This window comes from Castor canadensis, chromosome 10, assembly GCF_047511655.1.
Source record: "Castor canadensis chromosome 10, mCasCan1.hap1v2, whole genome shotgun sequence".
NCBI classification, from domain to species: domain Eukaryota; kingdom Metazoa; phylum Chordata; class Mammalia; order Rodentia; family Castoridae; genus Castor; species Castor canadensis.
This window is the reverse complement of record NC_133395.1, coordinates 80,464,774-80,491,611: the sequence shown is the minus strand read 5'-3', so window position 1 is coordinate 80,491,611 and position 26,838 is coordinate 80,464,774. Positions and strand designations below refer to the sequence as shown.

Below are 26,838 nucleotides of genomic sequence, written 5' to 3'. Positions count from 1 at the left end.
GCACACACATACATACATCCCTACATCCCTACATACACATCTGTGCACATACAAACACATATACACAAATACATATAAACATGCACATACACACATACATTCACACACTCCATAGTGAGATATGACCTTGTTCCCATTAGGACAGCTAGTATCAAAAAATAAATGAATAATACAGAAAAAAATGGGACTTGAGAAGGATGTAGAGACATTGGAACCCTTGTGCACTGTTGGCTGATGAGTAAAATGATAAGAGTATGTCAGTCCTCAAATAGTGAGATGTAAAAATAGATTCTTGAAGAGGTATTTGTGCACCCTTGTTCACATCAACATTATTCACAGTTGCTAAAATGTAGAAGCAACTCAAGGTCCATTGGGAGATGACTGGTAAGCAAAATGGTACATACATACAAAGAAGTATCATTTAGTCCTTAAAAGACTGGGAGATTACTGGGGTTTGAACCCAGGGCCTCCCATTTGTTAGACAAGTGCTCTACTGGTGAAACACTCCACCAGCCCTTTTTTGTGTTGTGTATTTTGGAACCATTTGCCAGAGGCTGGCTTTAAAGCTTAATCCTCCTGATATTTGTGTCCTGAGCAGCTAGGATTACAGGCATGAGCTGCTGCACTGGGCTCTAACATATGATCCTCAATGGATGAACCTGAACGACACTGCATTAAGTAAATAAGCCAGTCATATAAAGAGAAATATTGTTGATGGAGGGGGTGAATTCAACTATGATATATTGTAAGAACTTTTGTAAATGTCACTATGTACCCCAGCACAACAACAATAAAAAAACAAAAAGAGAAATATTGCAAGATCCCACTTCCACAGGTATCTAGAGTGGTCAAATGCACACAGCCAGAAGGAAGCATGGCACTCAGCAGGGCTGGATGGGAGGGGAATGGGTAACTATTGTAAGAAAAATGATCTTTTCTATCAAAGTATATGTTACCCTCTTAGATTACTTAAAATTCCTTAGGTTGCCATCTTAAGTGACTTGCATTGTTTAAAGGGTTCCTGTTTCTTCTGGATTCTTGTATAGTCCCATTGCCCGTGGAAATTGCCCACCAAACTGCACGCCCTCACCCATCCCCCAAGCCTTTTAGCCAAGCAGGAAAGACTGTGAACCTTTGACCTGGACAAATCCCAGGTGAGGGGCAGGTACAACTGCGTCAGGGATGTAAGGAGGAGCCATGGTCAAAGGCAAAGAGAAAGGGGGGGTGGGGGCAAGGGGGAGAAAAGATGTATGCATATGTGAATAAATGAATTTTAAAAAAAAGTAGGAGCCACTGTCAGCTATTTTGTGCTTACCTGTCTGCTCAGCTGGAGTGAGCACATGCTTGCACCCTTTTAATCAAAAGAAATTGCCTTGTCAAGATTTCTGTCTCTCATGTGTCTGTTTTCAACACCAGAGGGTCTTTAATTCCAACACTATTGTTTCGTCAAGTACAGAGCCTCAGCTTTGCAGGATAGGCATTGTAAAGGTCTGTGAGGGAAGGGTTACACCAACATGCTAATGATGTATGTACCTTATCACAGTTCTTTTTTAAATTGAGAAAATCACACACACACAAAGATTTTTGAGCCAACTTTATACATAGCTTTCCCTAGCTTTAGTAGGCTGATACCAAAGATACCAGGACCTAACCCCTGAAATCTGTTGATTTTCTTTACAAGGCAAAGATCTACAAATGTGATTAAATTAAGGATACTGAGTTAGGGACAATGCAGGATAATCGGAGTGTGTTCTGAATGCAATCACATGTGTCCTTAAGAGGGATGCTGAGAATGATTTGACCCACAGAAGAGGAGGAAGCAATGTGACCATGGACATAAGGACCAGAGTGACATAGCTTATAAGCCAAGGTATGCAGTAGTCACCAGAAGCTAGAAGTGGTAGCCAGCTCCTGACATGGGGGGGAAGACCCCATGAGGGTCAACAAGCAACCTGCAAGACTGTGGGGGCCCTTAAAGACCATCTAATCCACCTTACTGGTCCCCTCCACATTGAGGTTGACAGGTGGGAACAGTGGTGGTGGAGACAGTAAGTTATTCCCCAAGGCATGTAGTGCACAGGTGAGCTGGAACGAGGTTCAGTTTCTGTGGAGTCCCTCCTGGGGGCCAGGCATTGGGCCACAAGGGTAAAATGTGGCCTCAGTCATACCTGTCTGCCTGCTTGCCAGCAGCAGGACTTAGGGCTCTTTTGTGGCTGGAGTGGGAAGGATGGCTCCAGCAGAAAGAAACCTGAGGTGGTGGGTCTGGTTGAAATTTCGATAATTTTCATGATAATTTCTCCTTTGACCATAAAGTCCATTTTCAAATTTATAAGCATATGAGTATACTTATATTTTCTATGCACATGCATTTAAATATTACTCCCTTATTTTTCTTTTCTTTCTTTCTTTCTTTTTTTTTTTTTTTTTTGTAGTAAGGGAGATGATAGTTTATTAAAGCAATAGTGGTCCACCTGGCTAGGTGGGCCAGGTTGGACGGAAAAGCAGGAATAAAGGGTGTCTTCTCTGTTTCCAGGCCTTTTAAACCCATGGGTGGGGAAAGATTTGGGTGGTTCTAGTGGGCTAGGGTGATTGACAATTACTCTGCACATGCACTTAAACTAGCTCTTAGGTATTTTAATTATATGCATAGGATGTGATCAATATTCATGTTTTTTATCTGAGAGATAATGGGCAGAATAACCTCAAGACTTTCCATCATGCAATTTACAACAGCAAGGGATAGCAGTGGGCTAAGAAGGAGTCTAGCATGAAAGTGCTGAGGATGAGTCACTTGGGGTCTTAAGAGTTCCATGGGCACCTTTCCCTATCTTTAGTCTGCCTCAACATCTCCTTGAGGGACAATATCCCAAAAAAATTCTTTTATGGGAGTTGCTGATGGAGGAAGTTTCACCTTCTGTATCTGTTTCCAAGCGAAGTTTCACCTTCTGTATCTGTTTCCAAGCTGGCAAGTGCTGCAGAACCTGCCTAATAGGGAGATTGTCCCTCCTACAGCTATCCCTTTGGACTTCTTTAGTCGTTAGATGGTGTCTGTTGACTAAATCTTTGTCCAGCCCATCAAGGCTTACTGTGTCATGGGGATCGAGTCCTGCTGCAGAGATGGTAGTTCTGTTGTGTCATGATTTGGATATGAAAGGCTGCCACCCTAGAGTATATTGTCCTATAGAGGATGTCCTGGCTTCTTAAAGATGCTTCTGATTATCTTATGGCTGGTCTTGCCAATATGGTATAGGCTACTGTAGTCTCTGCTCAGAATATTCCCAAGTTCTCAGTTCTTGCATCCAGCAAGAAAAGAATTTGGGCAAGAAAGTAAAAGTTAAGTTTATCAGCAAAGTAATTTAGTATAACAGGATAAAAGTGGGGAGAAATGGGGGAAAAAAAGAGAGAAATATTTCCTGCTCTCCATGTAGGAAATGGAAGTAAAGACTCCACTCCCCTTTTTTTTTTTTTTTTTTTTCCATGATTGGTCTTTCTTTTTTTGTGCACTGTAGTCAGGGAATGCAGTCTATACAGCATACAGTGTTTAGTATTTGTGGAGAAATCCCTTATGATACTCTTTGTGGTCAGTTTCTGTAAATGTCCACATAAGAGTGAAAAAAATAGTCATTCATTACTGGGTGCAGATCAACCTTTTATTCTTGTTTGTTACTAGGGTTTGAATTCAGGGCCTCACACTTGCTAGGCTGCTGTTTTACCACTTGAGCCACTCCACCAGCCCCAGATCAACCTTTTTTTTTTTTTTTTTGGGGGGGGGTTGTATGAAGAGAATTTATTAAAAGTTAAGGAAAAGGAATACAAAGGGAAGAGTGGTGGGGCCCAGGTGGAAGCCTGAAGCTCAGAGCATGTTTCTCCCTTCAGGCTCTTTTATTTTTTATTTTTATTTTTATTTTACTTTATTTTTTTCTTTTATCCATATGTGCATACAATGTTTGGGTCATTTCTCCCCACTTCCCCCCCCCCCACTCCCTCCCTTCCCCCCACTCCGCCCCTCCTTCTCCCTCCCTACCCCCCTCACTACCAGGCAGAAACTATTCCAGATCAACCTTTTAAATTGGATGCAAATTAAGACCATATATGTGTTAAATAAATTTTTTTCATGCTTTATTTTATGAAAGTCAGGCATACTTGTAGGTTATCAGTTTCTCTATAGTTATGGTTTTGTATGGAAGGTTCTTATAATTTCAGAAGTTGGAATTTCTGGTCAATTGTTCCTTTTATCAATAAGTGATCATTTTTCTTCCTAATGGACTTTGCAAGCATGTCAATTTTACATATTATGATTGTTTTACTAACTTTTGCTTAATATTTGTTTAGTATGCATTTTTTATCTCTTTACTTTCTGTTGTTATGGCTTGGAGTATCTCATAAGTAGCACATTACTACCATTTTTTTTAAATCCAGACTTCAAATATTTATCTTCCAATAGATCATCTAAGAAGTTTATTCATAGCCAGGAGCTAGTGGCTCACACCTGTAATCCTACCTACTTGGGAAGCTGAGGTTGGGAGATTACATGACTGCAGCGCTGGCTTATATGTAGACTGGAACCTAATGACACGCTGTGTCAGATCCAGCCAACAGAGTTTCTTTCAAATTTCTGACCTACAGTAACTGAAAGATAATAAATAATTGGGTTTTCATTGTTGTTGGTTTTTTTCCCTTGGTTATTTGGTTGTTTGGTTAGCTGTTTTTTTTGTTTTGTTTTGTTTTGTTTGAAACAGGGTCTTACTATGTATGCAGGTCTGGCTATAGAACTCAAGATCTGCCTGCCTGTGCTTATCAAGTGTTGGGATTACAGTTGTGCACTACCATGCCTGGCCCAATAGTTGTTTTTAAGTCACTAAGTTTTTCGGTTATTTGTTAGGGCAGCAATAGGGGTTATGGCTCAAGTGACAGAGTGCCTGCCTAGCAAATACAAGGCCCTGAGTTCAACCCCCAGTACTGCATACACACACACACACACACACACACACACACACACACACACACACAAAGTACACATTAGGCAGTAATATACAATAGCTAGAACACTATTGTACTGCTTCTTACATTTGAGTTTTCCTTATATTATCACTATAAATTTTTGTATTTTTTAGTAGCTATGCATACTTATTTAGCATTCATAATTTTAAAACATACAGGTAAATTATACGCATGCCCTCCTTTTGAAAAATACGTGAACTTCAGAGTATCTTAATTCTGATTCCTTTTTCCTATACTCATCGCTAATGTTTTATGTATTTAGAAAACATAGCTTAAAAATTCCTAACAATATAAAGTAAAACTAAACAATTGAAATTTGTGCATTCAGTTGGCAGCACAATCATGTGCAAGAAAGACTGTGCACCTTTCCACATTTACTCACTCTTCACACCAGTAGAAAATTCCCTAAAGAAAAAGAAACCGTACGTTAATATTTTTTGGCAGTACTGAGGTTTGAACTCAGGGCTTTGTGCTTGTGAGGCAGGTGCTCTACCACTTAAGCCACATCTCCAGCCCCTGTACATTAATTTTAAATTGATTTTTAAATTCTTGTGACTGGTATTGTGTCCATGTCTTAAGATAAAGAAAATAAGAATTATATTTCTATCTTTTGGAACAGAGACTTTTAGAAATGAAAATTTAAGATCAATGGGTTCAAATAAAAGTCCTGTGGTTCAGCATGCACTCACATTATGCTACTAATATATTCATCTCTACCCCTTCTCAATGAAAAGTGGCAATAAATACTTCTAGTGCCTTGATTATGGTCCCTAACTACTATAATGTCACTAAAAAAAAAGAAAGAAAAAGAAGAAGTTTCCTTAGACAAATGACATCTCAGGGGTAGGGCAGGGAAAGTAGGCAGCAACCACAGGACATCTTGTCATAACAGGAAGCAAGGACTATGCAAGATGACTCCTGTCCCATCCTATCCTATCCTGATACCAGCAAGAATGAAACATTCTGCATACCGACAGGGTGATGGCTCAGATGGATTAAATCCTGGCGCAGTGCTGTGTCCCTGTCAGCCCAGATACTTTGGAGGCTGAAGCTGAAGGATGGAGAGTTTCAGCTCAGCCTATGTTATCAATCCTGAATTGCACCCAACATAATAAAATAATCGATTCCCTTGAAAGAGAAATTTAAAACAACTCATTTTATTATCTTTAAACTCTTAAAGAGAAATAATAAAGATTTATTCTTCTATAGAAACCATATTTCAGCTGGGCACCTATGGCTCATGCCTATAATCCTAGCTACTCAGGAGGCAGAGATCAGGAGGATCACCGTTTAAAGCCAGCCTGAGAAAATAGTTCATAAGACACCCTCTCAAAAAACTGTATTGCAAAAAAGGGCTGGTGGTGTGGCTCAAGGTGTAGGCCCCGAGTTCAAGTACCAGTACCACAAAAAAAAATTTTGAAACCATATTTCACTTTCACAAAAACCAAATTATTGAATTTATTTATGTATGTTTCTTTATATAAATATTCCAGCTAATAAATTATTATAAAATTATAACCTATAAATTTCTCTTTATATAAATAGTTCAGCTAATAAATTATTACAAAAATTACAAACTAGCCAGATACTGGTGGCTCATGCCTATAATCCTAGCAATTTGGAAGGAAGATGGTGGTTCTAGGCCAGCCGGGGCAAATAGTTCACAAGACCACATCTCCAAAAAATCAACCAGAGCAAAATGGACTGGAGGTGTGGTTCAAGCAATGAGTGCTTGCTTCAAGAAGCCCTGAGTTAAAACGCCAGCCCCACAAAAAAAACCCAAAAAAAACAGTAGGGAAGAAGTAAACTTAGGCAAAGAGAGGTCTGGCCAGCACTGGAAGACAACCTCTGGACCGGATCTTTGCCGTTTTGAGGTTTGGGCACTGTACAGTCTGACGGTGAGTGTTAGGATGAGGGTTAATGCCAAGCCTCTCAGTTCCAACCTCTGGAGGAAACAGACATGGGAGGTGTTAGCTCCATCTTCTGCGGGGGCTAGACACAAAGGTAGGCCTTGTGTGTGGCACAATAAAAATTCTGGACACCAAACATTTGGTGATCTTCCCTGGTTAACAACCCTTTGGGACACTGCCATACCTCACAGCCAGAGAAGACAGCATCAAACACGGAGAGCACCCCAGAATTGTGTTTGGACCCTTCTTAGACCCTGCACCATATGCCTCTTCCTTTGGTTAATTTTTCAACTGTATTTTCTCCCTGTAATAAACCGTGAGTAGAACAACTTTCATTGAGTTCTGTATATCCCTCAACAAATTGTCACCTGAGGGTGGTCTGGGGAACACCCCCATACTTACGGTTAGTGTTAGAAGTGAGGGCAGTTCTTAGGGGCACTGAAGTTTGACTTCTGTCAACAGGGGATGGAAGTAGTGACTGACTAGGAAGAATGGCAGAAGATCCAGAGATACTTCCTTTGAAACTGTTAAGAGGAACATGCATTTGAATAAACCTGCACTCCCAGGCCTCCTGCCAACCCACCAGCACCCTGTGGAGTGCAGGCGTGAGCTGAGCCACTGCCCAGCTTTGTAACAATGGGACTGCTTTTTGCTGGCCCAGGAAAAGGTCCAAGTAAAATTTCTCCTGAATGCTTATTGCTTTCATGACATTGGAAGTTGAAAAATAGTGCGCAGACGCATCCTAAATTGGGGACCATGGATATAATAATACACCACCTCTACCCTCAGGGGGATATGGAGTGTCCAAGGAAGACACTCCGCTGCCTCAGCCTACTTCATGCTGAGATTGAAGGTGTGCATCACCACAACCACACTTGGTTCTTCACTCTTAATACTCTTGCCAAAGGTCTATGTTACTAGCATTTTCGGAGTACATGCTTTGGATTTTAATTCTGACATTTCTTCCACATTTGCTATTTCGGTTTCTTCAGTAAAGAAAAAAATATCCAGCCGGGGATGTGTCTTCAGTGGTAGAGTTCTTGCTTGGCATGAATGAGACCCCGGGTTCCATCCCCAGCACCACCAAAAATAAAAAAGTGTCCATCATTAACTAGGGTATTCAGTTACTCCTAAAGACGGTTCTTTAAAAATGGCAAGATGTCTGGAGATGTGGCTCAAGTGGCAGATCACCTGCTTTGTAAGCATGAAGCCTTGAGTTCAAACCCCAGTCCTGGGCTAGCAGAGTGGCTCAAGTGGTAGAGCACCTGCCTAGCAAGTATGAGGCCCAGAGTTCAAACTCCAAAACCGCCAAAATAAATAAATATAAAACAAATTGAATAAGTAATTGAGTGACGAGAGCTTACAAACTGGAGGGAAAGTTAGCATGTTTTGTTTATCATTTACTATGATAAATAGTATTATAAATTAACATATTTTTCATGTAAGTTCATAAGGGAAATGCCCTAGCTGGAAAGTTAAGATCCAAAAGTAGTTCACCTGACTCCAGAAATTGCATTTTCTTGGTCACTGTGATGGTCTGCCTTTACACTGGCCGTGCACCTATAATTGTCAAAAGATTTATTTCATATAACATTTTTCTTTTTTTTTGGCTGTGCTAGAGTTTGAACTCAGGGCCTAACACTTATAGGCACTCTATCACTTGAGCCACTCTGATAGTACATTTGTCTTATTATTGTTACTTAACACTTTCACAAAAAATGTTTTAGACTTTACAATGTCCTATATTATATTCAAAATAGGAAGTGAAGCTGAGAGAGTAAGAGGCTACCAAGGAATTGAAGTTACCAGCAGATCATGTAAGAATGTAAATGCAAGCTGGCCATGGAAAGCTCAATGCAATTCAGCTACATCATTTTCTGTTTTTAAATTTATTTTATTTTATTCATCTATTTATCGGCAGTACTGGGATTTGAACTGAGGGCCTCATTATTTGCTAGGCAGGTGTTCTAGGGCCTGAGCCACACCCCTAGCCCTACACTATGTTCTTTAGTTCGCTGTTATGGTCAATTCAGCACCATTGTATCAACCTTAACTAAAGACAATGTACTTGGGAAATAGTCTTATATGACATTAAATTTATTAAAATGTATTATCACCAATGAAAAATTTACTTTTGGCAATACTAGGGTTTGAACTCAGGGCTTCAGGCGCTCTACCACTGAGCCATGCCTCCTAGCCCAAAACCTTTTTATTCTAAGTTTTCAAAATTCCTTGTTATGCTTTGAAAGCACAAAAAAATTCACGTTGAAACTTAATTGCCCTTACTGGGAGGTGAGACCTGAGAAATGATTGAGTCTTCTTGAGTGGACTGATGATGCTATCATGTGCCAGCTTTCTGGTATGCTCTGCTCCTGCCTCTTTGTCTAGCCAAAAGACACTCACCAGGTTTGGGGCCCTGATCTTGGACTTACCAGCCTACAGAACCACCAAACTTTTAATAGCTTACAATTTACTGTCTGTGCCATTCTGGTACAACAGCAGAAAAGTGAAGCAGCAGACTGAAGTGACAGCTGAAACTGACAAAGGAAAAAGGTACCCTTATCATTCACCATCCTGGAATGTGTTACCAGTTTTTAATCTTTGAGTATTAATGCCAGAGATTGTGAAAAGACAGGGCTTCAGCAAATACACGATTTGTAGCTATCAAGCCTGACATTTAAAGTTCCTGACAGGCCTCAGATTCTTTTTTTTTTTTGGTAGTATTGGTGTTTGAACTCAAGACTTCACATTTGCTACGCACGCACGTGAGCCACTACAGCAGCCCTGTTTTGTGTTGAATATTTTCGAGATAGAGTCTCAGCAACAATTTGCCATGGCTGGCTTCGAACCTTGATCCTTCTGATCTCTGTCTCCTGGGTAGATAGGATTTACAGGCGTGAGTCAACGGTGCCCAAAAAGACATCAGATTATCTCTAATGGACCTTTATCTATAAATTCTTAGGTACCTCTGGCTCTGTATTACATATGTTTATGGAAAGGGGATGGTTAAAACCTAGTTACGTTGGCATTATTTTAATACGTTTATTTCCAACGAGTAATTGAGGACTTTAAAAATGTCGAAAAAATGTTGATTTGGGGAATGTCCATGAAACAAATACAGCATTAGTTAATATAAAAAGATTTACCAGACACTCACTCATCTTCCTACAAGTTTGGCTGTCACTGACCAAACCTGCGCCACTACCACCCGCCCCCCCCCCTCAAAGAGATAATAAACGGGGATAAATATCACATAATTTCCAGACATCCTATAGGACCTCGACGTTCCACACTTGGGGCCAGCCCAGCGCCCCCGCTGCAGTCCCGCTGGGCTCCGCTAGGGCGCGCGCCGCCCCGTTCTCGGTCCGCGGATCTGGATCGGCGCCGGGCGTCCCGAGACCGGGGCTAGACGAGGAACAAAGCCGAGACCCCGCGGACGCCCCTGGCCGCCCCCCATCCCCGGCCTCGGCGGCGCTCGCACCGGGCTGCGCTTCCGGGCCAGGGTGGAGCGTGGCGGAGCGGGGCCGGGGCTGCGGGTCGGCCACGGCTCCAGGGTGTTTGGGTCCTCGCGGGCGCGAGCCCCGCTCGGGCAGCCCGCGGCTCCTCCATCTTGCTGGGCCGAGGAGCGGGTGGCGGCGTCACCCCGCCGTCGTGCGGCCCCCGCGGTCCCGCAGGCGCACGCCGAAAGCGGGGCCGCAAAGTAGAACCCAGTCGGGGGTGCGGGGGAGCAGGGTCCCGTCCCTACGGGGCTGAGTTCCGAGTGGGCCCCAAGTTCCCCCAGCACTTCCGACAAAATGGAGGACGTCGCCTCCTCCCGCTGCAGCCATGGCGGGAGGTGTGGGGTCCGCTTCCCACGGAGCGACGCGAGGCTGCGAGCGTCCCCCACGGCCGCCCCTCGGCCTCGCCGCGGCCCCTGCCCGGCCTCGTCCCTCGCGGGAGGCTTATCGGGACTGGGCCGGGAGGACGCTGGAGTCTCGAAGCCTGGTCGCTCCTCGGGCAGAGGCACTGGGAGCCCGGCGACGGCCTGAGGCCCCGCCTCCGCCCCCTGGGCGGCCCCGGCCCGGGGAGTCCTCGACCCCAGGCCCCGAGTCGGGGCTGGCGGCGCGGCTTAGGCTCCTGACCCTGGCGGACCCGGTGGGTGGGGGTAGGGTGGGGCGAGGGTACGGAGGGGAGGGGAGGGGAGGAGACATGGCCAAGCCGAGGGCCGGCGGAGGGGAGAGTGAAACCATAGGGCCGGGGGCGTGGCCCGCGTCTGACCGACAGCCACACGGACTACCCCGCCGATGGTGGGTGGGGGGGTTTCATGATGGAAGGTTGACGTAGCCATTGCCGTGTCCGAGGCGTCTTGGCCCGCCTCCGCCTCCAGCCAATGAGGGCGCGAAGGGCGGGGCCTCCCGGGGCTCGGCTGCGCCGCCGCCTCCGCCTCCTCCTCCTCCTCACCAGCGCTAAAGCCGGGACTGGACCGTGCGGAGTTTGCGTGTCGCCGAAGGGGGGTGGGTCGGGGGAGGGGAGGTTCGTTCCGCGGAGCCGCAGCCAGAACCGGGTGAGGCTTATCCCCGCTGTCTTTGCAGTCCAGGGCCGCCGAGAGTGGGGGTGGCTGGGAGCAGCGCAGCCTCCGGAGGAGGAGGCGGAGGCGGAGGCGGCTGGGGAGGCGGAGATGGGTGAGGGCAGCCTCCGAGCCTCCCCCCGACCCGGGCTGCGCACCCCGCGGTGCGGCCGTCGTGCCGCCTCCGCGTCGGGGCCTCGGGGTCTGTTCGGGGCCACGCTCATGTCGCGGGTGCCTGCGTTCGTGCGCGGCTCGAAGGCGGCGGGAGTGCGGGCGCGGCCGGGCGGGCCGGGTGAGGCGGACGCCGGGGGCGGGGGTCGCCGGAGGCCGCGGGGACGGGGACGAGGGGCGGCCGGGAGGTCGCGGTTGTTTTCCTTTCTCTGCTGCGGGGTCGGGGCCGGGCCGGGCCGCCGTTCCAGCTCTCGGGCTGCGCTCCCACCCTGTCGGCCCGAGCCGGGGTCCCTAAGTTTGCGGTGGCGAACGTGGCTGTCGTGCCCCGCCGGGTCCCCTCCTTCGCGGCTTTCCCCGGCCCTGCGCGGTGGCTTATCTATTAGCGCAGTTTCTATTGGCCGACACGGAGCCAGTCGCCTGCGGGGGACGAACCTTGGGGCCCAGGCGAGTTTCCCAACCTCCCCGAGGAGAGGATGGGCGCCCTCTGCTCACCCACCCGTATTTTGTAATTTGAAAGGACACATTTACCTCTGTTTCCTCATTAACGCTCCCATAATGTTTTCTTAAATTTGGTTTCTACCCAATATAGGGTTTGGGATTTGAATAGTGTAGAAACTTGACCTGTGATCCCACTGGTGGTGTTGATTTGGTGCTGCCTGCAGGTTGGTCGCGGTTAAATCATTTTTTAATCTCCTCTTACTCCAGGGCCAGGAATCACCTTCAGACCCATCTGGTAAAGCATTGACAGAAATTAAGAAGGAAAACATCTCCATTGTGAGTCAATTTCTCTGCTTTCCTGTTTAATACTTAATGCAGTAGTGGCATGTTTGTAAGATTTGCCTTTTACCTTTCTGAAGACAAGACAGAGAATAATTGGTGAGTGGGCCTCTGCCCCCAGAGCCAAACCAGGATAATCCTGGAAAGGCACTGAGATTGTGTGCCGGCGTAAACACCTGTGCTACTTTCTACACTTTCAAAGTAGGACTGAATTAGTTCCCTTTCATAAAAATGCTTTTCATGTAACATATTTTGTTTTTTCAAAGGATAAATTTTCTGTTCTTTGTGCTGCTGGAATTTTTTTTTTAAGTGGCAGTGCTTGGATTTAAACTCAGGGCTTCTCTGTTGCTAGGCAGGTGCTCTACCGCTTGAGCCACGCTTCCAGTCCTGCTCTCCTTATTTTGGCGATAGAGTCTGATTTATTTTGCATGGGCCAGCCTGGAAAGTGATCCTCCTATGTCATGCTTCCCGTCATAGCTGCAATGACAGGTATGCACTGCAATACCTAGATTTTTCCCATTCAGATGGGGTCTTGCAAGCCTTTTTTTAAAAAAATTATTTTGGGGGGACAGTACTGAGGTTTGAACTCAGGGTCTCACTCCTGTTAGGCAGGTGGTCTATCACTTGAACTACACTGTTAGCCTTTCTTGCAAGCTTTTTAAATGTGATCCTCCCCCCAATCTCATCCTCTCATAAAGGTGGGGATGACAGGCATACACTGCCATGCCATGAGATGGGGTCTCAGAAGACTTTTGCTCTGGTTGGCCTCTAACCAGAATCCTCCCAGTCTCACCTTCACAAGTAGCTAGGATTACAGACCTGATCCACTTTGCCAGGCTTGTATTTTTCTTTTTTCAAAAAAAAAAAAAAAAACTTAATAACTTGCCTGCTTTGTAAACAGGAAGCCCTGAGTTCAGATCCCAGAACCATTAAAAAAAAAAAAAAAACTGTATTGCCAGGCCAGTGGCTCATGCCTGTAATCCTAGCTACTTGACTACTTGGGAGGCTGAGATCAAGAGAATCTCAGTTCAAGGCCAACCTAGGCAAATAGTTTGAGAGACTCCATCTCCAAAAATCACCAGAGCAGAAGTGGACTGGAAGTGTAGCTCAGGCACTCATGCCTGCTTTGTGGGCATGATGCCCTGTGTTCAACCCCCATTCCAACCAAAAAAAAAAAAGTTAAGCCAAATGTGATGCCACACAGGGGTAATCCCAGCTACTTCACGCAGAAATCAGAAGGATCCCAGTACTGCCCCCAAAAAAATGTTTTTAAAATTTTTTAAATACTTTTCCTAAGGTATTTACAATGTGCTCTAGCACACTGTACAGAGGACTTGGTTTTGATTCCAGCCATATCAGGGTCCAAATCTTTGCTCTTTTATTCACCTTGGTAAATCACTTATTCTCTGATCCTTATTATGCACATTTTATAAATGAATAAATTAAGTCTTAACTTTCCAAGATTGTTAGGAGAATTGAAAACAGCCTGAAAATAAAGTGAGTTACAGGAGACACACACACGTGTAGTTAAGTGTGGATAGAATTCTTATCCTCTATTTTTCCTGAGATTTCCTCAGCTTTATCTTAACCCTGTACTGAATTTCTGTTTCTGCTACTGAGCTTTTAATTTGCATCAACTCTTTTATTATTAAAAATGTAAATTTTTTTTTTTTTTCCCCTAATGCTGTGCTGGGGTTTCCACTCAAGTTCTCCACCACTTGAATCACACTCCCAGTCCTTTTGCATTAGTTTATTTTTCAGATGGGGTCTTCCTTTTGCCCAGGGTGAACTTCAGGCCATGATTCTCTTATTGCCACCTCCTTTATACCTGGGATTACAAGTGTACCCCACCCTGCCCAGCTTGTTTTCTGAGATAGGGTCTTGCTAACTTTTGCCCTGGCTTGTCTCAAACCTCAATCCTCTTTATCACTGCCTCCTGTGTAGCTAGAATTACAAGCATTTGCCACTGTGTCCAGCCCTAGAAATGTGAATTTCTTAATCTTTTAATCCTTACATATTTCTTATCCATGTAGATTATTATGTGGTTTTCCTTTTTTTCCCTCTGTATGGAGTTTGAACTCAGAGCCTACACCTTGAGTCACTCCACCAGTCACTTTTTTGTGTTGGGTATTTTTGAGATAGGATCTTGTGAACTTGTTTACCCAGGCTGGCTTCTAACCTTGATCTGCCTGATCTCTGTCTCCTGAGTGGTTAGGATTACAGGCGTGAGCCACCAGCGCCTGGCCCATCTTGTTTTCTTTTTCCTGAATTATTTGTTAAGTTTATTTTTTCCTCAACTGTTTTTCATATTAAAGGCTATCCACACATACATGACTTTTAAAATTTTTATCATATTATTGTTGTACTGGGGGTACATTGTGACATTTATAAAAGTTCTTACAATATGCCATGGTTGAATTCACCCCCTCCATCATTTTCCTTTATTCCCTCCCCTATTCCTTGGAACTATTATGTACTCATGTAAGAAAATGGAAAAATGTAATTCACTTTTGATTAAGTATTGGTGACTAGGCCAAGTGCCAGTGGCTCACACCTATAATCCTAGCTACTCAGGAGGCAGAGATCAGGAAGTTGGTGGTTCACAGCCAGCCTGGGCAAATTGTTCGTGAGACCCTATCTTGAAAATACCCAACACAAAAAATGGGCTAGTGGAATGGCTTAAGTGGTAGAGCAGCTGCCTAACAAGTGTGAGGCCCTGAGTTCAAACCCCAATACCACCAAAAAAAAAAAAAAAGGTGACTAAATAGGCCTGGGATGTGGCTCAGTGGTAGAGCACTTGCCTAGCATGCATGAGGTTCTGGATTCAGTCCTCAGCTCTGCAAAAAAAAAAAAAAAAAAGAAAAGAATTGGTGACTGTCGGGGCCTGGTGGCATATACTTGTAATCCCAGCATTAGCAGGAGAAGGTGGAAAGATCTTGAGTTCCTGATCAGCCTGAGCTGGGTGGGGAGATCCTGTCTCAGTTTAATTTTCTTTTTCTGTCCCCTTCCACTGCATCAACATAGGACCTTATGCATGCTAGGCAAGTGCTCTACCACTGACCCATCTTCCCCATACACACACACCACACCTTATCTCTAAAACAAAAAAAACTTGGGAACTAGAAAGCAGATTGGAAGATTGAGAGTGGTGTTTTCCTTACTTTGAACTTGCATCACTAAAGGGTGATGTTTTGCAGATCCTTGTATTTAGATTTTTTCCTTTTTATTGGTTCTTAGCTCCACAAGGATGAGTCTGTGAAATATTCCAGAGAAGAGAACCTGCTACCCAGAAGATAAGGTTTGGGTGCCATTTTTTGGGACTCAAGTGAGAGAGGGATCATTTTATATGCATTATATTGAACCATTTTGCTGGTGCTTGGTGAACCAAAGACAAATATATTGTGTTCTGTCCTCCCCAAAGAACAGAATTTAAGAACTATTGCTAGGGCAAGGAAACGCCTCTCACCATAACATGATGGGAGGGAAGGGTCTAGGATCTCCCAACCTCCTTAGTTAGCCACTCACCCCTTCTGTTCCAGCGCATACAGATTCTAATACAGTGTAGACAGGATGTTTCAGTCTTTTCCATCATTATTTGAGAGTTTGACATGTCAGGTCATCTGAATTGGTTAACCACTCATTCATCTGCTCTATAGCTTATAAGAGTTGGTTGCTTTAGTTTCTTATTTTTCCTTTCTTTGTAAATAGGACCTTTATTATGGTTGAGGGGAGTTTTGGAAAGGAGTGAAGTTAGTTGTATGTGATCATTCTGACATCTTTTTGTGTAGCCCTGGCTGGCCTCAAACTCACCATCCTCCTGCCTCACTCCAGAGTGTTGGCTAGCAGACTTGCACCATCACCACTGCTCATTCTGCCACCTTAATTCCTTTCAGGCTATTGATTTCTACAAGTAGTTTCATAAATGAGCACTACAATGCTTGTTGCTATTTGTGGGCCTTTTTAGTTGATTTTTCTTTCTCATATCTTGTTACATTTGTACCTTTAGTATAGTGGTACACATTTGCTTCTGACTCTTAATGGGAAGACTTATAGTATAATACTTAATAAATATGAAACTGGCTTTGGAGTTGAGTTTTGTTTTTGTTTCTTGGCAATACTGGCATTTGAACTTGGCTTCATGCTTGCTAGGCAGGGACTCTACCACTTGAGCCACTCTGCCAGGCCTGTCTTGCGTTGTATATTTTTGAGATAGGATCTCTTGAAATATTTACCTGGGGCTGGCTTCTAACCTTGATCCTCCTGATCTCTACTTCCTGAGTAGCTAGGATTACAGGTGTGAGGCACCAGCACCTGGCCCAAGTTTTTTTTTATATTACGAAAAATCTGTAGGCTGGGTGTAGTAACACACAACTGTAATCCCAGCACTCAGAAGACTGTGACAGAAAATAGTGAGCTTCAGGCCACCTTGGACTACATAAGGAGACCCTGTCTCAAAAAAAAAGGAAGAAAGAAAGAAACATCATAACCAAGTCCATAAGATGCCAAAGAACATGTAAATGCAACAACTTTGGGGCGGGGGGATCCCAATTATGAGGTTTTGCTAAAAGAAGTTTTACCAGAAGAAAGCTGAATATTTAATATTTAATATTTAGGTAGGGGGAAAGTATCTTTCATGTCTTTGTTTTAATGTTTTTTTTTGTTTGTTTGTTTGTTTTTGTGGTTCTGGAGTTTGAACTCAGGAGCTCACATTTGCTAAGTAGGCACTCTGCCACTACCGCTTGAGCCACTCACCAGCCCTCATTAATGCTTATCTTTATCCCTTATTGGTAGCACCTTTTTTTTTTTCCTGGAGATGGAGATGTCCTGTTAATTTTAAAAGTTTGTTTCCCATTCCCTAGAGATAGTTTCAGTTTAAGCAATTTGCTTGGGTTTCAGCCTAACTTTTTGTATAATGGTAATATGCATTTGTATTGACTTTTTCTGTGCAGATTTTCCTTAGATTTTTATATTGACGTTTACTTCTTAATAGTAATTTCTATTATATTACAGAATCAATTAAATGTTCTTACTGAGTTTAGGGATTTAGTTCAGTGGAAGAGTACTTGCCTAGCAAGTGTAAGGCCCTGAGTTCAGACCTCAGTACCAAAAAAATACATATATATAATATGTAAATTAATAAGATACCACAAGACAACTAGGTAACGATTTAAAATTACTTAGACATTTGTGGAAATCTTAGGATGTAGACAAAGAATTTGCCTAAATACTTTCTAGTTTCAAAGGGATTTAACAATTTTTGGGATTGTGTATATAATTATCTCATTAAGTTAACTCCTGTGTTAGGTTTCAGTACATACACCTATTGTGTAGTATTTAAGTCCAGGTAAAATATCTTTTCAAAGTTTTTGTTTTGTTTGTTGTGAATTAGGGTCTCCCTATGTAATCCAGATTGGCCTCAAACTTCAAATCCTCTTGCCCTTATCTCCCATGTAGCTGGGATCCCAGGCAAGGGCCACTGTACCTGGATTTTTTTTTTTTTTTTTCTTTTTTGGTGGTGGTACTGGAGATTTAACCCTCACACATTGATAGGCAAACAGTCTCCCAATGACAATAGCCTTGTTTGAATGTTGATTTTTGGTTAATGAATTGTCTCTTTAACAAAAGATACGTAATTATTAACCACTGTTTTCCACATCGGTTGCATATAATATAGAGGCTACGAAATAGGGTTAGAGTAAGATTTATTGAATTTGAATCCCAACTCACCTTTTCTAGCACTGGAGATTTGTACATATTACTTATATTCTTAATCCTAGTTTCTTTACTGGTAATGTAGTAAAAAGAATAGTTCCTACCTCACATACATGAGCATTAACTGAGTTAACATATTTAAAGACACATATTAAGAATAAATGTCGCCAGGTGCATAATCCCAGCCTTCAGGAGGCAAAGCAAATAGAGCTCAAGTTTGAAGCCAACTTGAGTTACATAGAAAGACCTTATCTCAAAAAAAAAAAAACCAATATATAAATCACATATCATCACTCTACAAAGTAAACATTTAAGTAAACAAGAATATTGGTTTTTTCAAAAATGTTTAGATAAAGAATTATGTTTAAAAAAAAAAAAGTTTTACCAGTGCTGTTTCATTGCAGTAAAATACAAAAAAAAAAGGAAAACTTTTTCTTTTCCCTTTTACAGGTTCTTGGTATGGATGAACAGTCAGTTGGAGGAGTAGGACTGACTGAACAGTCTCCTGCTTTATTAGGAAATGCAACCATGGCAGCTAGTCTTATGGACATAAATTCATTTGGTGATCCACCTAGTCCTTTAGTCAATAGAACTAGAAACACTTCGGTGGAAGAAGATGATGATGTTGTATTTATTGAATCTATACACCCTCCTTCAGTTTCTGCTTCAGCAATAGCTAATCAAAGAACCTTTGTATTCACGCCATCAAAACATGAAAAGCAACAAGGAAATTACTCCATAATTCCACCTTACTCAAGAGATGTGCCTTCTCAGAAGGGAAATACATGTGACACAATTGTTATTGATGATGAAGAGGACATAGAAACAAATGGAATGGAGGAGAAAAATTCTTCCAGTTTTCCTGAGTGGGCACTTCCTGGAACTAAAAATAGTACCAAAGATTTGGATTTCTCCACTTCCAGTCTTTCAAGAAGTAAGGTAAATTCAGGAATGGGTAATGGACTCTCTGAAATGCATATTATTAATGTTACAACCTTAAAAACAAGTGTAAGCTCTGAATGCTGGGCGTGATACGAACCTAATGATTACACATATCACATCACTATAGAATTCCAACTTGGGAGATGTCGCTAAAGGACTTCAGTCAAGTAATTTTGGTGTTAATATACAAACATACACCCCATCTTTAACTTCACAGACCAAGACTGGAGTAGAACCTTTTAATCCTGATAAAATGAATGTGGCAGGAGATGTATTTCAGAATACAAGATTTGCAATTCATCATAATCCTGGTAAGCAGTAAATGATGTTATTTGTTTTCTACTTAAAGGAAATAAACTTTTAGCTATTCTTTTTTAGTACTCATACCTGCTTTATTTGTATTCTGTATGAAGTAATTTATTAGCTTTCATGTTAAGATAGAATATTTTACTTACTCTAATAAGGCACTACTTTGAAGTTTGGGGAGGTTAATCTTGCTCTACTCAATGTGATTTATATCTAAAGTGTTTTAATTGAAAGCCGTCATTAACTACTACCACCACCCCTGCTTATTTTATTTTAATTATTTTTTGGCAGTAACTGGGGCTTTAACTTATGCCTCATACTTGGTAGGTAGTCGCTTTATTGCATGAGACACTGCCAGCTCTTTTTTTTGTGATGAGTTTTTTTCTAGATAGGGTCTCTTGAACTGTTTCTCTGGGCTGACTTCGAACCTCGATCCTCATGATCTCTGCTTCCTGAGTAGGTAGGATTACAGGTGTGAGCCATTAGCACCCAGCCACTCTTGTTTATTTTAACATAAAAATTGTAGGGCTGAGGATGTAGTAGGTCAGTGATAGAGCATATGTTAGCATGCCTGAGGCCTGATTCCACTTCCCAGCACTGGAAATGATGAATAAATGAATAAATACTGTAGAATAAGAAGATGGACAGTGAACTGAATGAACAAAGTAATATATTACCAAGTAATATTATGTAATAATTGAATTTTAATTTGTAATTATGTAATTTGACATTGCCATTTTTGCTATTGAAGTGTTTACTTTGGAGCAGCGTAGTTTTGATTGTCAGTTTATTTTTGTTTTGATGGTACTGGGATTTGAACTCAGGCACTCTACCACTTGAGCCATGCTTCCAGCCCTTTTTTGCTGTGGTTATTTTTTTTTTTTCAGATAGAGTCTCACATTTTTGCTCTGGGCCTCAGACCACACAGGCCTTCTACCTATTCTTCCCTTGTAGCGAGGATTACAAGTATAAGCCGCCGTGCTCAGTTTATTTGTTGAGGTGATAGAAGTCTCATTAACTTTTGCCCATTCTGTACTCAAACCAATGTCCTCCTGTTCTCTGCCTCCCAGGTAGCTGGTATTACAGTTGTGAGCCACCACTCCCGGCTCTGATTTTAATTTTAAATCAGCATTTTATTAGTTTCTTGATTTTAAAAGTTGGAAAGTTTTAGATCAGAGAACTATATACTGTATTTAAAAAACTTTAACGTTAATAGTCTTATTCTGATAAAATTAAAAAAAAAAGCAATCCGTAATAGATATGTTGGCACACACCTGTAATCCCAGCACTCAGGCACTCCAGGAGGTGAAGAGAAGAGGATTGCAAGTTCAGAGCTAGCTTGGACTAAATAGTGAGGCTCTGTCTCAAAAAGCAAACAAAAAATTAACAATTACTTTTTATGGCTTTTCCATTATTTATGTGGGGTTTGGGGGTCAGAGGCCAGTTCTGGGTTTTTGACCATTTTAGTACTTTTTATCCTGTTGAATTTTAGGATGAAACTTGTGCTTGCTAAGCAGGGTTTGAGCCATGCCCCAGCCTTCTTATTTTTTAAATTACAATCTTCTTTGCTGGTTATAAGAATACTCTGATTGGCTGGGGAGTTAGCTCAGTTGTAGAGTTCTTGACTAGTATGTATGAGGCCCTGGGTTCACACTCTCCCCAGAAAATACTTGAGCCACTCCAATACCCAGTTTTTTAGTGGTAATAGGGTTTGAACTCTTGGCTGTTGAGTTTGCAAGACAGGCACTCTACCACTTGAGCCATGCCTCCAGGCCTTTTTGCTCTGGCTATTTTAGAGATAGGCAGTCCTATTTTATGCCCCTGCCATAGTTGGGATGACAGGGGCTCACTACCATGCCCCACTTTTTTCCATTGAGATGGGGTCTCGAAAACTTTTTTACTGGGCCGGTCTGCAATTGTGATCCTTCTGATCTCAGCCTCCCATGTAAGGGAATGGCAGGTGTGTCATCTTGCCCAGCTGTTGATTGAGATGGTGTTCTCACAAACTCCCTACCCAGGTCTTGAACTTAAGATTTCCCCCTCCTACCCTTATCTCAGCTTCCCAAGTAGCTTGGATGACAAGATATGAGCCACTGGCCCCTGGCTGGTTTTTTAGCTTTTTGAAACACGATCTCATTAGGTAGCCCAAGCTGGTCTTCAGCTAACATCCTCCTACCTCAGTCTCCTGAGTTCTGCTCTTATACGTGTGCACCACCACACCTGGCTATACTCAAACTTTTTGGTCTCAGTTTTCTTAAAATGATTGAGCACCCCAAAGTTTTCTTTTTTTAAAATCTGTTAATCTATTGAAAATTAAAAGCTTAGGAAATTTTAAAAGTATTCATTTATAAATAATTACTCATTATATAACAGTAATATTTTTAATGAAAAAAATGCTGTTTTCAGTAAATTTAGTGAAAAGTGATACTGCTTTACATTTTCACAATCTCAAAATCAAGCTTCTCACATCAATTTCTATATGGAATCTATGGCTTAAAGTATTAGAAAAGTCTGGGTGGAGAAGGGAGGATTTAGGTTTTGGGGCTTTTTTTTTTTTTTTTTAACCTCCTTCAGTTTTGGGGTTTTAACTCAGGGCTTTGTACTTGTTAGGCAGTCTTGCTACTGCTTGAGTCATGCCTCCAGCACAAGAATTATTTTAAGTAGTCTTTTTAAGTAGTTACTGATATTTTTTCTTTGCTATAGCACCAAAGTTGACATTTAATAGCTTTTAAAAAATCTTTAAAAGTGGAATCTGAAACGGTATAACATTATGAATTTTTCATACTCTGTTACTGTAAAATCGATTGATCTTTGAATGAGTTTTTTACCTTTGTGTGACTTGGTGTCATTGTGAATTGGTTTTTGTGAATTAGAAATAATGGTTCACTGAGTTACACAGATCTTTTAAGTGTTGATAGTTTAGGAAGCTATCAAAATCACAGAGGTGGACACAAGTTACCAAAAGTTTTAATTTTCACTTGAAAGTTCAAATTTTCTTATTAACAAGTACTGTGAGTTTTCTTGAAGTGACAGGCTCATTTGATTCATTTTTATAAAATGCTTCCCAGTAGTCTTAAGTTTATCATTCTTTCAATTAAAAAAAAGGTACTTCATGAAAATGGCTATTTTAAAACTCAAGAGTACAACAATTGTGCAGGTGCTTTTCTGCTGTTCCTTAAGAAAACTTTGATCACTAGCTTGTCAGAATGCTAGCTTGTCAGGATTGAGAGTTCAAGAGTTGAGGCAACCCAGACAGAGGGAAAGGCAGCTGGAGAAAAGTGAGTACAATCATGTGGCCAATGATATGAACCAACATGCCTATGGAATGAGACCCTGGTAAAACTGTAGACATTGGTGCTCATTTCATACTCTTGGTTGATGAAAACGTTAGTGTGGGAGAAGAATGATGCTGCCTGATTACACACAGAACTGGTCTGCAGCCTCTGTATTCTGGACCCTTACAGATTTATATGTCTCCATTTGGCTGTTCTGAATTTGTATTCTTTGTAATAAAACTGTAATTGTAGGTATAGAGCTTTCCTTAACTGTGTGAATCATTCTATGATGTGTTCAAATCTTGGCAGGGGTTGCAGGTCTTGGGAACCTCTCAGATTTACAGGCAGTTGATTAGAAGTGCAAGTAGGATCTTCAAGTGAAGGCCTGACTCAAGCTAGACGAGCTAAGTGATTAGAGTTAGAGAGTTAAGGTAGCCCAGACCATGACTTTAAACCTGTGGGGTCTAATGCTAAAACTTCATAAGTAAAGGTGACACTTTGTTTTTTTCAGGTGCATGATAGTGAAAACTGCTTGTTAGTACAGCTTGGGTCCACTGCTCAGTTTTGTACCACTAATACAAATGCCAACACAGTGATGAAAAGGGACAACTAAATCTTAGTGCTATTATGGAAATAGTTTGGCCTCAGACATCCTCTTTAGGTTCTTTTTTAATACAGTGCTGAGTAGAAGAGGTAAGAGTTTAAAGCCTTGTGTTGGTTTTGACCTCGAAGAAGCATTGGTCATATATTTCATTGAATATAGCAGCATATATCAAATACAATTATCTTTTTATGTTTACCATTCATTGAATAGTTTATTGTTTAGAATTGTTTCTGTTCATTGCATTTGTAAACCAGGTTTCTCATGAACATCTGTGCATGTGCCACGTTGTTTTGAAAAGTTTCTAGAAGTACATTTGTAGTCACATGTCAGCTTTTTTTCTGGCACTGGGTATTAAATCCAGGACAAAGCACGGTACCCCTAAGCCATACCCTGGGCCCCTGAAAGTAATTTTGATTAAACTTGGATTTGTTTATTTTGGAAGGGCAGTTGCAATACTTAAGATTAAACTCAAGATCTCACATATGCTAGGCAAGTGCTCTACCACTTGAGCTATGCCCCCAGCCCTTTTGTTTTTGTTTTTGGGGGGGTTGTTTGTGTTTTGTTGTTTTAGTGGGACTGGGATTTGAACTTGGGGCTTCATGCTTGCCAAACAGGTGTTCTACTGCTTAAGCCATAGATCCAGTCCATTTTGTTCTGGTTATTTTGAAGATGGGGTCTTGGGAACTGTTTGTCTAGGCTGGCCTAGAACCTGGACCCTCTTGATTTCAGTCTCCCAGGTAGCTAGGATTACAGGCATGAGTCACCAAACCTGGCTTGTATTTTGTTTCTGCATTTTGCTTTTGAGATAGGGTCTCTTTAACTTGCCCAGTATGTCCTCTTACAGGCATGTGCTACCATGCCTAACTTTTTTTTTTTCTCTTTTTCTTTTTTTCCAGTGCTGAGAATCAAAGCCAGGGCTCTGAGTGTGCTAGGCAAGCATTGTAACACTCAGGGCCCCTTGGATTTCTTTTTATTCTTGTCATCTCTTTATCTCATTCTTAGTATTTGATATTCTCATCAGATTAAATATTACTGATTTTAAAATGAAACAGAAATCACTGAATGATTTCACTTGACACTTGTTCATATAAATTAACCAAAAGGCCAGACCCAGTGGTTCTCACCTATAATCCCAGCTACTGGGGATGCTGAGGCCAGAGGATTGCGAATTTGAGGCCAGCCTGGGCAGAGTAACGAGACTTTGTCTTAAAAAACAACAGCAATATGTATATAAAACCTGATATAAATGAAGCAGAATGTCTCCATAACTGCATTTATTTTATTTATAACAAGGAATTTCTGTTGTCTTTTAAGTATGAGCTAAACTTACAGCATTTCTGAGTTCTCTGTTCTCTAAATGTTTATGTTTAAAGACAAAAGCTATAGAACTATATCCTTTACTCAGATTTAATAGAGACTGTTCACCAAGTTTATCAGGTGGAAATAATTGAGAAAATATGTTGGATGCTTTCTTAGAGGTTAAGTCACTTCTAAGGCAATGTCAATATAAGAGATAGGAATATAAAAGAACTGTGATTTAGTGAAACATGAGGGGTGGAGGAAAATAATAGGTCAGTTTTAGACACTCTAGTTTGAGATGAAAGACACATATCTATCCTGTAGTCTGTAGATACTGCACGTGACCGAGATACATTACAATATGAAAATACAGTGGTGAAAAGAAAAATGCACCTGTGATTGTGTCTCCTTTTTTCTCCCAGCATTTTTCCAAGAGTTAGAAATGCTAACATAAACATAGTCAGTCCTAAATAACTGGATGATTTCAGGTATCAGATTCATGATATATTTATTTAGGAAAATTTATTTAAAAAACAAATCCTCTTTGTTTTTTCTTTTTTTGTGGTGCCTGGGAATTGAACCCAGGGCCTCATTCATGCTAGGCAAAAACTGCCACTGAGCTATATACCCTTTGCAAGGAACATGCTCTTTGAGTGATAGTAAGTTTATTCAGATATACTCAAGATTTGCCAGCATACCATCTTGAAGAATGAAAAACTTTCCTTTTGTTCCATGTTCTTGTTTTTACCTATAAAATAAAAGAATTTGAAAGCAGGACAAAGAAAATTGGAAATATAAGGTAGCATTTTAGAAGTGAATGTGATAGGGTTCTTAGTGCTGGTCTTATTGTAAAAGTCTTCAAAGGCAGTAACAGGTAGAACATACCACAGACCTCTTGCTGACTGCCACGAGACAAAATCTGTTTTTGAGGAGGGATGAAAAAAACAAGTCCAAGCCAGGCATGGTGGTACACATCTGTAGTCCCAGCTACTCCAGAGGATTGTCCTCAAGTTCAAAATGAACTTGGGTAACATACTGAAATGTCATCTCAAAAAAAAAAAGTTCTGTACCATAGGATCCTGTTTCTTTTTCTTTTTTCTTTTGACAATATTAGAGGTTTGAACTTAGGACCTCGTACTTGATAGACAGGCACTCTTACCACTCGAGCCACTTTGCCAGCCCTTTTTTTATGATGGGTTTGTTCTAGATAGGGTCTTGAGAACTATTTGCCTGGGACTGATCTCTGCCTCTTATGTAACTAGAATTAAAAGCGTAAGCCGCTGGTGCCTGGCAGGATCATGTTTCTTTAAAGGTCACCATAACTGGGATTTGACTAGAAGTACAGAATGTTGGGTTCTTCATTAAACCTACTGAGCTAAAATGTCTTTAAATAAGATTCCCAAGTGATTTCAGAAGCATGTTAAAGATTGAGAAACACTTCATTTTTATGTAACACTGAACCGTTATGAAGATAACATAAACAATAATTTATGTCTAAGGAAAGCCGTACATTTCTTAAGTAACTCATCACCTATATTAATGCCTGTGAAAGTGTTTTAGAAGGCTGGGAAATAATTGTAGATTTGCATTAAAGTGTTATTTCTAAAGCATTTTGAAGAGAAGTTTACTGATTATAGTTTTCCTGAAATACACAAAAAAGATGTATTGTTTAGAGTAACGAATAGATGGAAAAAAATGGTAAAGCAAAAACACTAATTGAATCTACTTGGTGGGTATATGGATGTTAGATGTCAAATTTTTTCAACTTTTATGTTTTACATTTTTTATAATGGTAATGTAAATAGATTGTGTATGTAAATGACCAATCTTGTCACATTTCTCAAGGACTCTGGATGGCCAAACAAGTTATCAGTTATCTGTGTATCTGCATATCCTTGCTTTATTCTATAAATGTATTATTATTTAAAGTTAATGTTTCCGGTGTGCCCTGTGTGTCATAATGCTTTGCTGTTATAAGCGTTATTTTATTTATGACACTGGTTAATTAGGTATAATTGCAATTTAAAGCTAAGGAAACCAAGACACAACAGACTGGGAATGTAACTCTGTGGCAGACCACTTACCTAGTGTGTGCAAGGTCCTGCGTTCAGTTCCTAGCACCAGAAAGAGAAAAGCCAAGTGTTAAGAGCTTAATATACTTGCATAATCTGTAAGTTCAGGAGAGACAGTTTTTTGTATTTTTTTTTTCCGGTGCTGGGATCAAACTCAGGTTCTCGCACATGCTAGGCAAGCACTGTACCACTGAGCTACATCCCAGCCCAGGAGAGACATTTT

General features: G+C 41.4%; 2 protein-coding genes across 4 annotated transcripts in view; one reads left to right on the top strand and one right to left on the bottom strand.

Annotated features, from left to right (window-relative positions):
- Positions 1 to 4,042: 4,042 nt before the first annotated feature.
- Positions 4,043 to 11,238, bottom strand: LOC141411370 (uncharacterized). The gene is made up of 2 exons (XM_074042858.1): positions 11,169 to 11,238; positions 4,043 to 11,018 (listed from the first exon to the last, which is right to left on the bottom strand). The coding sequence occupies exons 1-2, from the start codon at positions 11,236 to 11,238 to the stop codon at positions 10,249 to 10,251; spliced, it is 840 nt and encodes a 279-aa protein (XP_073898959.1). The 3' UTR covers positions 4,043 to 10,248.
- The window catches only part of Zmym5 (zinc finger MYM-type containing 5), a 29,361-nt gene continuing 13,654 nt past the window's right edge, over positions 11,132 to 26,838 (top strand). Inside the window, exons 1-4 of one of the 3 annotated variants that reach the window (XM_074043666.1) lie at positions 11,132 to 11,454; positions 12,334 to 12,402; positions 18,568 to 19,056; positions 19,187 to 19,370. In XM_074043666.1, coding sequence (XP_073899767.1) covers positions 11,281 to 11,454; positions 12,334 to 12,402; positions 18,568 to 19,056; positions 19,187 to 19,370 — 916 coding nt within the window. In that variant the 5' untranslated portion in view covers positions 11,132 to 11,280. The remainder of the gene's footprint in view (positions 11,455 to 12,333; positions 12,403 to 18,567; positions 19,057 to 19,186; positions 19,371 to 26,838) is intronic. The other 2 variants (XM_074043667.1, XM_020177087.2) reach the window with 2 other exon arrangements.